Raw genomic sequence first — 15023 nt, forward strand, 5'->3', positions numbered from 1 at the left:
TTTGGTTCATGGGGCCTATGAATAGATGCCTATTTCAGCCTCTTGGTATTTTCCTTCTGATAGCCATCATTGTTGACTCCCTGACAAGCTGTGTTTTCTCAAGGATTTTATAGGTGTTCACAGCACCATTAGTACATCAGATTGTCTCACTGTGCTTTGAGAAAGAGAAACAAGATGAACAATGAGATGAACAGCAAAAACCTTCTTCAAAAGTGATTTCATAACCTGTAAGTTTCACAGCGAAACAAGTCACCCTGATGATAACTGAGTGTGCTAATAACAAACACATGAGAGGATGACCAAAAGGGGGGAATTGCTGAAGTAATTACACAAGGAGGCCATTAGACTGAGATGGCTTGAATGCCTTGGTAGCCTGCATAAGCAAACCCAAACCCAAGCCAGATCTAATATCCATTAATGCACTCGTATCCCAGAAAATGAATTTAAGAGCAACCAGTCACAAACACCCAACTAGGCTTTTGCAAGTAAGGCGGCCACTTAAGTTATAGCCAATCAAATAATTTCCTTTCTTTCCTACTGCCTCATTTTTATAAAAGTCTTTCCCCCAGCTTATGTTGATGGAGTGCTCCTAACCACTTTCAGTTTGGCACTGCTGGATTTGAGTTGATATTCCCTCAAATAAAGTCTTGAAAAAAATTTGGTGGGTCTCAGTTTACCAGATTGTAAATGATATTGTATACTTAATTTTTGTTTAATGCCTTCATTGTCATATATAGAATACAAATCGATTTTTTGGGTTGATTTTGAATTCTGCAACCTTGATGAACTTTCTTATTAGTTGTAGCAGTGGGGTTTTTTTTAAGGGGGGGAAGCATTCCTTGGAATCAAGAAAATGATACCATTTGCAATAGCATCCAAAAATGTCAATTATCAAGGAATAAATCTAATAAAAGATGAGTGAGATTTCTATAGTGGAAACTACAAATCATCATTAAGAGAAATTAATAGAACTACATAAATGATAAGAATACAAAATTTGAAGATCGATCATAAGAGTAAATATTTTAAAGATGTCAGTTCTCTCTAAATTAATCCAAATTCAGTAAAAATCTCATTAACATCATGGCAAGGAATTTTGTTTGCTGGCTTTCTTGCTAGTTTTGTTTTGTTTCTTCACTGTTTTGGGGTTTTCTTGGTGGTGGTGGTGGTGGTGGTGGTGGTGGTGGTGTGGGAGGATTGCCAAGCTGAATTTAAAAATTCACATGTAAATACTATAGTCTTAGATTAGCCAAAAACATTTTGAAAAAAAAAACTGGAAGAAATTCAGCACAAGATAATGAAAGCTATATGAGTTAACATTGTGTGATATATTAATTGATATAGTGTGGTGTTGGCTCAAGTATAGACAAACTGCACAACAGAACAAAAGAGAAATTCTAGAAACAGATTCCCTCACAAATGCAATGCTCTGGTCTATGGTGACACTGCAGAGCAATGGGGGAAAGATGGTCTTTTCAATAAATGCTGCTAGGTCGTCTGAAAGTCCTTTTAAGGAAATTTAATGTGACACCTACTCAAATTTCAATAAAAACCAATTTCAGATAGATTGGAAAAATTTAGTAAGATTTAACATTGAAGCAAACGGGGCCTTGGATTTCAATTGACGGATGATCTAAATTTCTTTACCAGATGTACCACTATACAGATTGTCTTTTTTTTTTTTTTTTTTTTTTTTTGCAGCCTGCGGGCTTCTCACTGTTGTGGCCTCTCCCGTTGCGGAGCACAGGCTCCGAACGCGCAGACTCAGCGGTCATGGCTCACGGGCCCAGCCGCTGCACGGCATGTGGGGTCTTCCCAGACCGGGGCACGAACCCGTGTCCCCTGCATCGGCAGGCGGACTCTCAACCGCTGCGCCTCCAGGGAAGCCCCCAGATTGTCTATTTTGAGTCAGTTTTGGTAAATTATATGGGGTAGATTAAAGAAGGGTACAAATTATTTGCATTTATCTCATGGAGACGTAGATTGTATATCCCCTCCCCTTAAATCTGGACTGACCCTGTACTCACTTAGACCATTATAATGTGATGGAAATTACTCCACACAAGTTCTGAGGCTAAGTTTGAAGAAGTCTTGTAGCTTTTACTTTCCTTTCTCGGGAGTCCTGAGGCATCAGGCTTGTCTTCACAGCTGATGGGACCACATAGCCCACGTTAGAGGCACTGGAACTTCATGCAGAGGGAGAGAGTGTCTCAGTGTCCCAGATGAGCCTCCAGAGGACCCCAGCCCCAGCTACTGTCTGACTGCAGCCATGTGAGAGACCCTCCATGGAAACCACCCACTAAGTTCAACCAACTCTTAGAATTGTGAAAAATCATCAAATAGCTACAGTTTTAAGTCACTAAGTTTGGGGATGATTTGTTACACAGAAATAGATCATGAAATTTAGTGTTTTTCAATGAATTTCATCTAAAATATCAAATCTACTGGCATAAAATTCTTTATAATATCTTCTTAGTATCTTTTTAATGCCTGTAGGATCTTTAGGCATATTATCTTTTACATTCCAGGTGTTAATAATTTGTGATTCTTTTCTGCTTTAGCAATCTTGTAGGTGATTTATTTAAAAAGTGAAAGAAAGAAAACCTTCTAGTTTTGTTAATTTTCTTTATTATACATTTATTTTCAATTGTATTAATTTTCTCTTTTACCTTTATTATTTCCTTTCCTCTATTTTTCAAGTTAAATTTACTTTTCCTAGATGCTTAAGATAAAAGTTTAGGTCTCAGGCTTCCCTGGTGGCGCAGTGGTTGAGGGTCCGCCTGCCGATGCAGGGGACATGGGTTTGTGCCCCAGTCCAGGAGGATCCCACATGCCGTGGAGCGGCTGGGCCCGTGAGCCGTGGCCGCTGAGCCTGCGCGTCCGGAGCCTGTGCTCCGCAACGGGAGATGCCACAGCAGTGAGAGGCCCGCGTACCGCAAAAAAAAAAGTTTAGGTCTCTGATTTTTATATATTTTTCCTTTCATAATATAAGCGTTTAAATCTATAAATTTCCCTCTGGAGATTCCTTGGGTTGCATATCACATGTACTGAAAATCTATTTTAACATTCCCGTAGTTTTCTAATTTCTCATCTGATTTATTCTTTGATAAGCCATGGATTATCTAGAAGTGTATTACTTCATTTCCCAAAACCGGCTACTATCTCAGCTAAATATTCCTGATTACAGAATACAGAAAACTCAAGATAAAACAGAGAATGAAGCAAAGAAACCTACCAGACCCACATGTGACCAAAATTCAGGAATAAAAATAAAAACAATTATTGAAAACCTCTTGTTGGGGCTCAGGGAAGGCTGTTCCCAAATATGCCACAATGGCATATTGATTATTTTGAACTAGTTACTTAAGAAATGGCCAATGCAAGAGGGACACTCTGACCCTCCTTCTGTCTCCCTGAAAGCAGGAAATAATCTCTCATGTGAAAGACGCACTCCCTGCATCTGGAGGTATGACACACTTATCACCATTCAGACCAAGAAACCTATATAAACAAACCTTGTTGCATCTTTAATTTGTTGATACTACCTCAAGCCCAAACTTTGGTTAGATTCTTCACTATTAGAGCACCCAAAACCTAAGTGTCTTTGTCCTGTCAATTACTCACAAACTTATTGTTTCTTTGTCTAAAAAGCATAAAAGCTACCTGCTTTGGCCACTTCTTAGGTCCTATTTCTAGAGACCTCCATGCATGTGAATTAAAATTTGTTTCTTTTTCTCTTGCTAATCTGTCTTGCATCAATTTTATTAATAGTCTAGCCACAGGAACTCAGGAAGGATAGAGAGGGAAATTCTCACCCTCCCGCTGCCCACCCTCCCCACCAGACACTCCTCTCTCTCTCTCTCTCTCTCTCTCTCTCTCTCTCTCTCTCTCTCTCTCTCTCGCTCTCTCCCTCTTTTCGTTTTTGCCTACATTTTTCCTTGAAGCTTTATCAGGCAGATGCTTCTCACTCCACGTTTATTTGAGCAAAACTTTGTAAAGAAATGTGGGTTAAAGATGTGTTCACATGAAAGGGAGGCCATAAGGCTTCAATATAAAAGGGACCAGGAAAGAATGAAGATAGGATACTGCTTTCAATATTCCAGATTTCCAGGTCAAGGGGCAGGGGCTGAGGAAGCCATCAGGGAGGAGATTTTCTGCAGGAGCAAACCAGATCTTGAGAAAGTACTCTCTTTGTGGATTAAAAGCCCAACAGGAAACACTTTCATGCTGCAAAGTAGCTAAGCCAGAAGGTTCTTTCTCTTATGAGTGTCATTATCTTCACTTCAGTTTAGGAGTCCTGCAAAAGACAGAAGATAGCGTTGTTTTTACTACAAGCTAATTCTACAAGCAGCTTCTTTCCCCCTCTCCCAGGGTCTCATGTTAAAGCAGTATTGTAAGAAGGGGGAAAAAATTCCTAGATCTCCCTGAGCCAAAGCTACTTTAGAGAACTGGCCTTTTGTTAAGTGGCCAGAAGAAGTTTAGAATTCAAAGTCTTTCCCATTATGTCTGTCTTGTCTTCTCTACAACCAGTTCTAGGAGACCAAATCTATCTCTAAAAGAGGATTAAAGGGCATTACCTGTTGGCTGAAGTCCAGAGTGTCCTGGGAAAGAGAAGAGAAGATATATATTTAAAGGATATGGAAGGAATTCTGTCCCCAGCCCCAGGCCCCCACCTGATATATCTCTACCCCACAACATATATCCCCTAATGCCAGGGTAGACAGGAGAGCAGACACTAGGAGCATGTGATCCATGAAGTTTCTGTCACACAAATCCAGTGTAATTTCATCAGCCTTTGTGTCTCTTCCCGCATTTGCCCCAGGATCTCCACCCAAAATCTCCATGCATGTTAACTCTTCTTTTATCTCTACAGGCCATCACCTCTTATTTTTCAACCATAAGTAACCATGAACTGTTGATTTCTGGATTTCCGGGAATTTGAGGTCAATAAAGGGGAAATAAAAGTTTTACACAGGGTCACTGATATACAGCAAACAAACTTGAGCAAAACCATCATTCTTCCTCCAAAAAAGTCTGTGGGGCATCTCAGCTGCCAACAGGTTCCTTACCTTTCTGATTCCTGAAGTAGATGAACAGCCCCACCCCAAGGAAGAGCAGACCCAGAACAAAGGCTCCGATTCCACTCAGCATCTTGCTCTGAGCAGATTCAGACTGTGCCCCTGAGAAAAGAAGCTAGTTTTAGTGATTCTTATCCCAAATCCAACTTCTCTAATTGAGATTCTGAGATTGAGATCTTTGAGAACGGGGAAAGAAGGATGCCCTGGAAGAACTAGATTGACTGGGCATTTCTGGAAAAGAGGTTAAAAATACAGAGTAGCTACAAGGTTAAGACATTGAACCCATTTAAATATCACAGCCCTGACGTAAGGCCATGACTACAACATCTGATGGGTGAGGACCCTGGGGCTGAATGAGGTTAAGGAGCTTGTCTAGGGTGACAGAGCTAATAAAAGGCAGAACTGAGGTTGGACTCCCCTCATGTCAGGAAGGTCCCTATATTGTAGAGGATGTGCCCCTTCTCAGATCACAGTGAACATCTCAGAGAAACAGTGTCAGAAGCACAAGCCCAGCCTGAGGCAGAAGACTGGTGCCCAGGGCCATGTAGTGACCATGACCTGAGATTTCATGGAGGCTCAAAACAGGGACACCTCTTTTCTGCATGTCAGGCAGAATTGCCTCCCAGGGGGTGTAGGTACTTGTAGAAGATATCATAGGATATCTGTAAACTATCAGAGGATTTCTATCACAGGATATTATAAGGTTCCTGTGATATCCTCAATAATAACCTCAGCTGAAGGAGAGGAGAACACAGAGCAAATGAACACATGCTGTGGGAGAGGAGAAACCTGTCACTCAGGGGTAAGCAAGCCCTTCCTTGGTAGGTGAGGAACTTATGAGGCCAGAAAGCTTCTCACTCCATTCCACTGTGACAGGGCTGGTCTGGCTGGGGTGCTCCACGTGGCAGGTGTAGACCTCTCCACTCTGAGGGACTGTTTCAAGCATCACCATGGTCTGGAAGGTCCAGTCTCCATTAGCGATCAGGCCTGTGGAGACCACCCCTGCCTCCTCTTCCTGGCCGTTCCGGAACCACCTGACTTCAATGTGGCCTGGATAGAAACCATTCACAGAGCAGACCAGGAGGTTGTGGTGTTGCAGGGGCTGTGTCTTTGCAGGATACACAGTCACTGTAGGTGCCACTAGGAGAGAAAAAGGTAGAGGGGATAAGTGAGGGAGACAGAGTAAGTCTCATTTGTTGGCTGCCTTTCTGCCCCCAGTCTCCAGTCTCCGGCAGGCCTCCCTGAAAGCTGGCTATGTAGCCCAACAGAAATTAGTGCCATAAGACTTGACTTTAATGCTTACAGTATGGGCCCATTAGATCTGACAGATGTTCAGGAAATTTGTTTTCTATTGTTTTGTTTTTCATAGCATGAAAGAGTTATTCATTGTTGAATTGATGTGTTTACAAATCTTTGCACAGTATATAGTGTATTATTAATAGCATGATTTCTGGAGCCAGGGTGCCTGAGTTCAAATCCAGGCTCTGCCTCCTACTGATTGATCCTAGGTGAGTTTTAAAATTCCTCTGTGCCTCAGGTTGCTCACCTGTAAAGGGGGATAATAATACTAACTTACCTCTTAGGGTTATGTGAGGATTAATGTACCTGAAGTATGTGAAACGATGGCTGGAACTTAGTCTTTAATATATGTTAGCTATTTACTATCTTCATTTACTTGGAGAGAAAATATGACTCAAAGCAGTGTGGATAAATTAGAGGACAGCTTGGGGTAGATGGGGAGACAGAAGATAAAATCCTGGGAATGCTACACTCACACCTTAGAACACCACAGAAAGGGTTCTACCCTGGGAAGCAGGAATAGACAAAGGTGACTCTTGAACTCTGAGTTGAGTTCCAAGGAAAGCATGATTCCTGAAAGGGACAGAAAGGACCAAGTAAAGTCACTCATTAAAAAAAAACCAAACAAAACCAAAACAAAAGCTTATTATTACACTCAGCTGATCAATTCTTCTGCTTTGCAAAACAAGCAGATCTATTACTGGAATTGTATCATTTTACAATTGTCTTTCTTTTTAAGCTGGCATTTCAGTTCAGGGCAGGGTCTGAGACTCATTAATATGTGTGCTTAGTTCCTGAGACAACCCTTGACACCACCAGCCACAATAAACACAATTATTATTTGCAAAAGAGAAACCTGGGGGGAAAAACATTTTTACAATAATGCAAAGTGGTAGATTTAAGATTGATGGTAAATCATCACTAACAATTTTGCAGTATATTTCATTAAATAAAAATGTTTAAATTCCTAACTTGGAATATAATGAACAGAATCAAAACATAAACCACAGACTGGAGAAAAAGCTAAATCAAATGTCAGCAACTTGTTATTCTTAATGCATAGAGAACTCATAAAATCACCGAGAAAACCGCCAGGACCCGGAGATAGTCAACAATAGATAATTCTTAGAGCCATAACAAAGGTCAGCCAATAAATATGTGAAAAATGTTCAAGAACCTTAGAAATCAAAGAAATTTTAAATAAAAACAAAAAGATATAAATTTTCAACTGTTTGGTAATGTTGAAAAAAGATCTAATAAAGGGGAATGTAAAGTAAAATGAGGTAAATTGTTACAAGTATAAAAAGGATAATATGTAACTACTCAAATACTACTAGCGTTATAAAAAATAGTAACATCACCATATTAAGTAACAAAATTATAATTCAAAAAGTTGATTTCACAATCATTTCAACTATGTAAAATATATATACTAAGGAGGAAAAAAGCAAGAAATTTAGACCTGAAATAAGCTTCAGAGAGATCAGAGGTGCCACAGAGGCTCCCCTGCCCGCACCTGTCAAAAAGTAGTCTGACACCTTTTTCTCAGTGAAGTGCTCCTACACACAGACAGACGCGGCACACTTATTTCCAGGGTGTCAGGAGTAAGAGGGTGTGTGCCCAGAGCACACTGTGACTCTTCTCCTCACAGGCTCCCAATCCTTTCACTTTCCTCACCTCTCCTTCCCCAAACCTTCCCCCAACCATAGACACCTTGAAGTCCCTCCCGCATCTCTAACCGCCCACCCCAGTCGGGGTTTCCTCCCCTCCCCCGCCCCTCCCCCACAGGGACCACCAAGGACGCCCGGAGCCTCCCTCCTGCACCCCTCCCGCCACACCTCCCCTCCCTCCCGGGACTCCCCACACCACACACGCTCTCTCCCCTCTCACAGTCACTGACAAAATCACACACGGTCTCCAGACAACAGGCTCTCACAGGAACCCGCCTAACTTGTACTTGCTCACAGCCCTACACACTCCCCGCCTACCGAACGCAGTCTCCTCTGTCCCCGTCTCCGTGTCTCTCTGTCTCTGTCTCAAACACACACTCACACGTACTGCGCCCCCGCCCGCTGGCCGCCCAGCCCCGCGCTCACCTCGCCGCTGCACCGTGAAGCTCTCCACAACCCCGTAGTTGCGTCTGCACACCGTGTCCACCTCGGCCCGTCTCCGCTCCAGGAGGTCCTTCTGGCTGTTCAGCTTCTCGGCGATCTGCCGGCCCAGCTCGGTCACCGCCCGGTACTCGCCCACGTCGCTGTCGTAGCGCACGACCTCCTCCCGGTTATAGATGCCTCTAACCAAGAGCCGCACCCGCTCTGTCCCATTAGAGTAATGACACTCGCCCTTAAACTGATTCATGAAAAGTGCTGTGGGGACAGGAAAGATCTGATTACCTGGGCGGGCTCCTGGGAAGAGACCGAAGGCAATAACCACAAATGCAGGGCACCCAGACGGAGGACGGGGCACTGACACTCCCTTATTGGCCCCACTGGCACCCCCAACTACCCCACGGGTTCATCTTTGATCTGCAGGGTCAAGAGAGACCATGGTGGGTGGAGGAGACCCCTCTGATCCTAAGGCATTTGGGATGCAGTCAGCTCTGTACTTGGCTGGAGACCTCCAAACCGGAGCCGGACGGGGATTTGCCCCATCACCACCTCCTCCTGAATGCCTCCACCAGAAAAACACTCTCTGCTTCCTCCTCTCATCCCATGACCCTTTAGCTGTTCCTGAAACACTTCCTTACCTAGTGCTGACCTTGTGCCAAGCCTGTGCTGCTGCCCCTGGGATTCCACAGAAGGAAAAACAAACATCTCCCCTACCTTCTAGGAGCATAAAATTTAGTGAAAGTGATGGACAAAACCCAACCACACAAGAATTAATTATACAGGAGCCAGAAATGTCACAAGAAAAGCGTGGAGATCTAGAACAGAGAATAATTTATGTTAGGGTGTCAGAGAAGTAGTCTCTAAAGACTGATATTTAAGATGTGACATGAAAGGTTAAGTTGATGTGAGCTGAAAGGGAGAGTGGGTGTAGGGGGGTGTATGTGAGGGAAAGAGGAGGCATATTTCAGGTAAGGGTAATATCGTGTGCAGAAGCTTGAAAGACATGATGAACTTCTGCAAGAAATCAGAAAAAAAAAACAGTTCACTGAGCACAAAGAGTGAGGAAGGAGGAGGGTAAAAGACTAGACTGGAGAAATGGTGTGGGGTACTTAGAAGCCTTGGAGACAATGTTAGGATTTTGACTTCATACTAAATGTAATGGGAAACCCTAACCCTAACCTAGGTTAGGTAGAGATACGTGAAGCTACTGAAGCGTTACAAGGAGGGTCATTTATGTTTACTTTTAGGAAATAATTGTAGGTACCACATAGAGATTGGATTTTAGGAGTTCACAAGTGGAGACAGGGAGACCATTTAGGAACATGGTAGAATTCTCCAGTGAAGGTGTGCTTGTGGCTTCATTTAGTGTGGTACTGACAAAGACAGTAGTAAAAATAGAGTGAACAGACTTGGGGTAGATTGTTGTACGACTTGTTAATGAATTAAATGGTGGGGTTTGGTGGATAGAAGGTCAAGCTTATCCCTCAGGACTCTGTCTTCACATATCTCCACAAATAAAAATCAAAGTTCTCACCATGACGATCAGGGCCTAATATGATCTGGCTCCTGATTTCCTTTCCAACCTCATCTTATTTCACTCCCCAACTTGTTTGCTCTGCTTCAGTCACTCTAGCCTTCTTTCTGTCCCTTAAACAGCAAACATCTTCCCATAGTTTGGCCTTTCCCTTGGTCCCTCTCCCTGGAGCATCTGTCCCTTAGATCCCTCACATGTCTGGCTTCTTCTCATCATTTATGTCTCAGTTGAATGTCACCTTTCCAGGGAGAGCTCCCTAGACACTTGAATTGAAGGCAGGTGAATCCAATACTCCCTGTCCCATAACCTTGAACTATTCTTTTCAGAGGACTTGCTGCTCTCTGAAATGTTTTTTTGGTTTTGTTGGTTGTCATTGTTGTTGTTAAATGTTTATTGGATTGTTGTCTTTCTTGTCATTAAGTAAGTTCCAAGATAATTGGGGATTTTTCTATCTTATTCAAATAGGATTGTCTGAGCCCAGAATAGAGCCCAGCATATAATAATAGTTGCTCAGAAAAATATTTGTAGTCTAAATTAATAAACCCAGGGTTCTAGGAAATGATTTTTGTGGGCATCCCAGAAAGCAAGAAAGGGTTCAGCTCCAACACTCTTTTATTCTGATGACACATTATATCCCTTCTACTTCTCATGAAAAACCCAAATTTCCTCTTTCTTCTTCTACTAGTTGGAAGAAACATTCACAGGTAGAAAATGGTAATTTTAAGAGAAGGGGAAGAGTTTATTATGTTCGAAATCATCCAGTGAACCTGTTATAATGCTGAGGGTTTGTGCATACTTTGGGGATTATCAGATCTGGTGATGACATAGCTGGGGAAAATAGGGAGGAACTAAAATTTGAGGTAACCAAACATAGCTGATTAAGGAAAACAGAGGGCGTGATGCATGATCTTATGAAATTTGGGTCCAAGACTCCAAGAGACCAATGAGTTCCCTTGACTTGCTTATCAGCTTTCAGCCCAATGGGATGGAAACAACTTTCACACTGTCTGTACCCTAATGAGGTACATGGTTTCCCATGTAAAACTGCAGATATTTGACTATCTGTGAACTACAAAATCAGAATTTCATATAATTTATTCTATGCTCCGGCCAGAGAAGGGGGAGATAGGAGGGAAACTGATAGCATAGAAAGGCTCAGGCTTCCCTGGTGGCGCAGTGGTTAAGAATCCGCCTGCCAATGCAGGGGACACGGGTTCGAGCCCTGGTCCTGGAAGATCCCACATGCCGCAGAGCAATTAAGCCCATGCACCACAACTACTGAGCCTGCACTCTAGAGCCCGTGAGCTACAACTACTGAAGCCCTCATGCCTAGAGCCCATGCTCCACAACAAGAGAAGCCTCTGCAATGAGAAGCCCGCGCACCGCAATGAAGAGTAGCCCCTGCTTGCCACAACTAGAGAAAAACCCGCGCACAGCAACAAAGACCCAACTCGGCCATAAATAAATAAATAATTTTTTTTTTTAAAAAAAAAAAAAAAGAAAGGCTCAGAATAGATTCATAATGGTCACTAACCTGTGTTGGGTGTTCAGAAGATGGCTTACATTTTTTAAGGCATCAAAGAACACCCCATAGGTGCTCTTTATCTACAGGGTCATTCCAAGTACTAAGAATCCCTGCTTCAGCTCCAGGGTGCCTTACCCAGGAGCAATAGAGAGAAAACTAACCCCAACTTCTGTCAAAGAACTCCTAGTACAGGGATTCAAACCTTATAAACATTGGAGTTCAGGGGAAATGGAAAGAAGATAATGGGGGAGTCCCCTTGATACATCCTCATATATTAGGGAGAGGTAGCAGCATCACAGATCCTGTTGAGGACATAACACAGGACCTTCTAGGAGAGATCTTCCTAATTATTTAGATTCTCCATAAAATCTTCAGAGAAACTTTCCCTTTTTCTTGTACATTCAACATAATAAAGAGATCTGTTAATGGAGAATTATTTTAACATCATTTTTTCTAAATCTTTTCAAACACCTGAAGGGATGGGATGCAAGGCTGCGGAAGGTTCATTGCAGGACACTTGAGAAGAAATAGACTATAGATATTGGGGCTACGTATGCCACACTCATTGAGAGAGCAAGTATCCAGGCACCTTTTGTGGTAGATAGATTGGAGATCCATGTGATAAAGATAGGTGGTCACTAAAAACAAAGTAACTGCACCACCAGGGAAGCCCGAAAAGTCACAACTTTTAAAGAAGGCTGGTCTGGACACAGAGATAAAGCTAACTCCCTTCCTTCCCCCACCCCACAATAGCTCACCCCCCAAAGTGTTCACTTACATGGGGTCTCCCTGGCCCAAGCGAGGGGCGGGCTCAGCACCATCAGTATCACTGTCAGAGCTGCCATCCAGGAGCCTCCGGAGAAATACAGGGACACCATGCTGGAGAACAGGAGAGGACAGGGTGTGAGGGGAGCAGGCAAGCCTCGCTGAATTGGGAACTGCGACTCTCCTCCACCCAAGTGATACCAACCAAGGAATTCAGTATTTGCTCCTGGATTGGGTTAGCTCAGTGTTGGAGAACCAATCAGCATCACAGACGAGAAACATCATCAGTTACTGGTCAGAGATTCAGTGTGAAGGTGCTCTTCTGAAACTTAGCATTTCCTCCATTAAAAGGATTGTTTTAATTTAGTGCTTTAAATGTTTGATCCAGTTGTATCTGACACATTTTATTTGGGCTTCTCTTGAGAGCCAGCTCCCTGCTGGTCAATGATGTGTCACATGTTTGAGCCTAAAGATCATTCATTTCTCTTACTCGAAGACATAGATATTTTGACAAATATATGTGTGAGTGTGTTTAGGAGTTGAGCAGGTAGAGAGAAAGTGATTGCAATTTAGGAGACCTTTAATTTGGTCCTTCTTGTACTTGTAGATTTGGCGAAATTATTTAACCTCTGCAACTGAAATGAAGGCACTGTGATCTTTCAGGTATAACAATACTGAAAAATGCTGTGATTCTCTGGATGCTTTAAGGAACACCATCCCCTGGTAACTGATGATGTGACAGAATTATAGCTGTTGTTTAGAGTATAATCTGTACTTCCTGACAGGCAGGGGTGTCTCTGATAAACTAAAGGAAATGGAAATTTAGTGAATTACTTAACAGAGTGAAAAAACTTTACAGGTTTGTCTCCTGATGCTGTCTAAGTTTAGTGGCACCTCCAGAATATTCATACAGAAAGGGGCTTAGAGGAGGCAATCTGCATGGAATGGAAGATCTTGAAGGCATCTTTGTAACATTTAACTTAACAGTGTGATAAAGCCAGCTGTACTGATCAGAGTTTGCAAGTGACTGAAAGATCGATAAAAAGTCAAAGTCAGCCTTTGACACAACACCTCCTCTTTAGAATAATTAATATTTTATGTAAAATACGTTCAATTCCTTATTCTTGGCTCCCATTAGGATTTTCTTACTTTCTTGGGAACATGTCCTCTTATAATTCACCTTCTCTTGCTTTATCCCCAGAAGATATTATAAGAAGATGTTGCTAATGAATACATTATGGAGTGTTCATAAATAGAACCCTATGAAAAAACTACGAATTATACCCTTTGATGTAGTCATATAATCTTAAAAATGTAATTCTACTTTTAGATTATTATTACACATTATATTAACATAAATATAATATTTCAGATTTAGAATGGACTTTAAATGCAACTATTTATTTAAAATTATGCATTAATTCACACCTCTGCCCAAGCCATTCTTTATGTGCCTTAATATTTCTAGTGACCGTACTCATCATGCTGCTTTAAAATGATTAAAATTTATTGAGTAAATTTTGAGAGCTTTACTTAGTACCCAGAATTATACAAAGACTTTATACATGTCTTTTTAAAATGTAATTCTCATGTCATCTCAGTGATTCAAGTACCCTTTTTAATCCTGCAAATGGAGAAAATAAAATAGTGGAAGGAGGTTAGATAATCTTTGCAAGGATACAAGACTAGTAAATGGTACACTCCAGATTGAGCCAAGTTACATGTGATTTCAAACCCTGCAAACTCAGCCATCACATCATACCACCTCAGATTTAATTTCTAAAGAAAATAATGTCCCTTACATTTAAACTATTTTTATCACTTTAATTCACGGATATGTGTATCAATAAAACTACTCCTTTTAATGACTGGCAGCATCATGTAAATTGAAGTAGCTACAGTATAGCAATTGTAATTCTTTAAAATTTCCCTTCATCAACATTGTAACCCTCCTCTGGAAATGACAGTGTTTGCATTTGTCTTATGTAATAATGCCCGTTGTTCCCCACAAGTTTCCTGCTTATTGAGGTTGCAGAGGCCTCCAAATTCCTAAATCTAATCCATGGTCCCCAATCATTATTTTAGATTTCTTGGCATAATGTAGTGTTAATCTGAACATTTTGGAGTAGAATAGAAATAGTATCTTGCTTACCATGGAATAATATATTTCTATTAATGTGGAAAATTCAAAATTCTTGGAGAGGTTGGGTAGAAGTCACTATTGTCCCTGGATTCCAGAACAATCTATGTCCCTAAGACTCCAGTGATAGTTCAGTACTATTGGATATTGTGCAGTTGCAACCATAAGAATCTCATGCTTAATTTGACCAAGAGGAAATCATAATTTACACAGAATTAACTAGTTGTGACATGTGAAAATCTGAGAAAGTCAAACTAAGGTTCCCCTTAGATTATAGGATAAAAAGAATGGCAAAGAAAAGTAATTCTATATCAAGAACATACTGAAATAGAATTAAAGAGAACAGTATCAAAACTTGCTCATATAAGTTTGATGTGCAATTTACTAATTGTATAATATATATACTGAAACATAGTTAAAGAGAGCACTACCAAAACTTCTTCATATAAATTTCACGTACAATATACAAATCTTACAGATTTATTTTAAAAGAGAATGAACCAATGACCTAAATTCTGTACGTTGTATACATTTATGAATAATAAAAATGTGCTGCTCTAAATATTATATATTT

The 15023-nt window shown here is 41.3% G+C and overlaps 1 protein-coding gene across 1 annotated transcript; it reads right to left on the bottom strand.

Annotated features, from left to right (window-relative positions):
* Positions 1 to 3885: 3885 nt before the first annotated feature.
* LOC307192476 (DLA class II histocompatibility antigen, DR-1 beta chain-like) lies at positions 3886 to 12491 on the bottom strand. The gene is made up of 6 exons (XM_079933387.1): positions 12323 to 12491; positions 8474 to 8743; positions 5937 to 6218; positions 5070 to 5180; positions 4578 to 4601; positions 3886 to 4297 (listed from the first exon to the last, which is right to left on the bottom strand). Exons 1-6 carry the CDS (start codon positions 12420 to 12422, stop codon positions 4284 to 4286), a joined length of 801 nt encoding a protein of 266 aa, XP_079789513.1. The 5' UTR covers positions 12423 to 12491; the 3' UTR covers positions 3886 to 4283.
* Between the last annotated feature and the right edge of the window lie 2532 nt (positions 12492 to 15023).

Source organism: Stenella coeruleoalba (assembly GCF_951394435.1).
Source record: "Stenella coeruleoalba genome assembly, chromosome: 10".
Taxonomy (NCBI): Eukaryota; Metazoa; Chordata; class Mammalia; order Artiodactyla; family Delphinidae; genus Stenella; species Stenella coeruleoalba.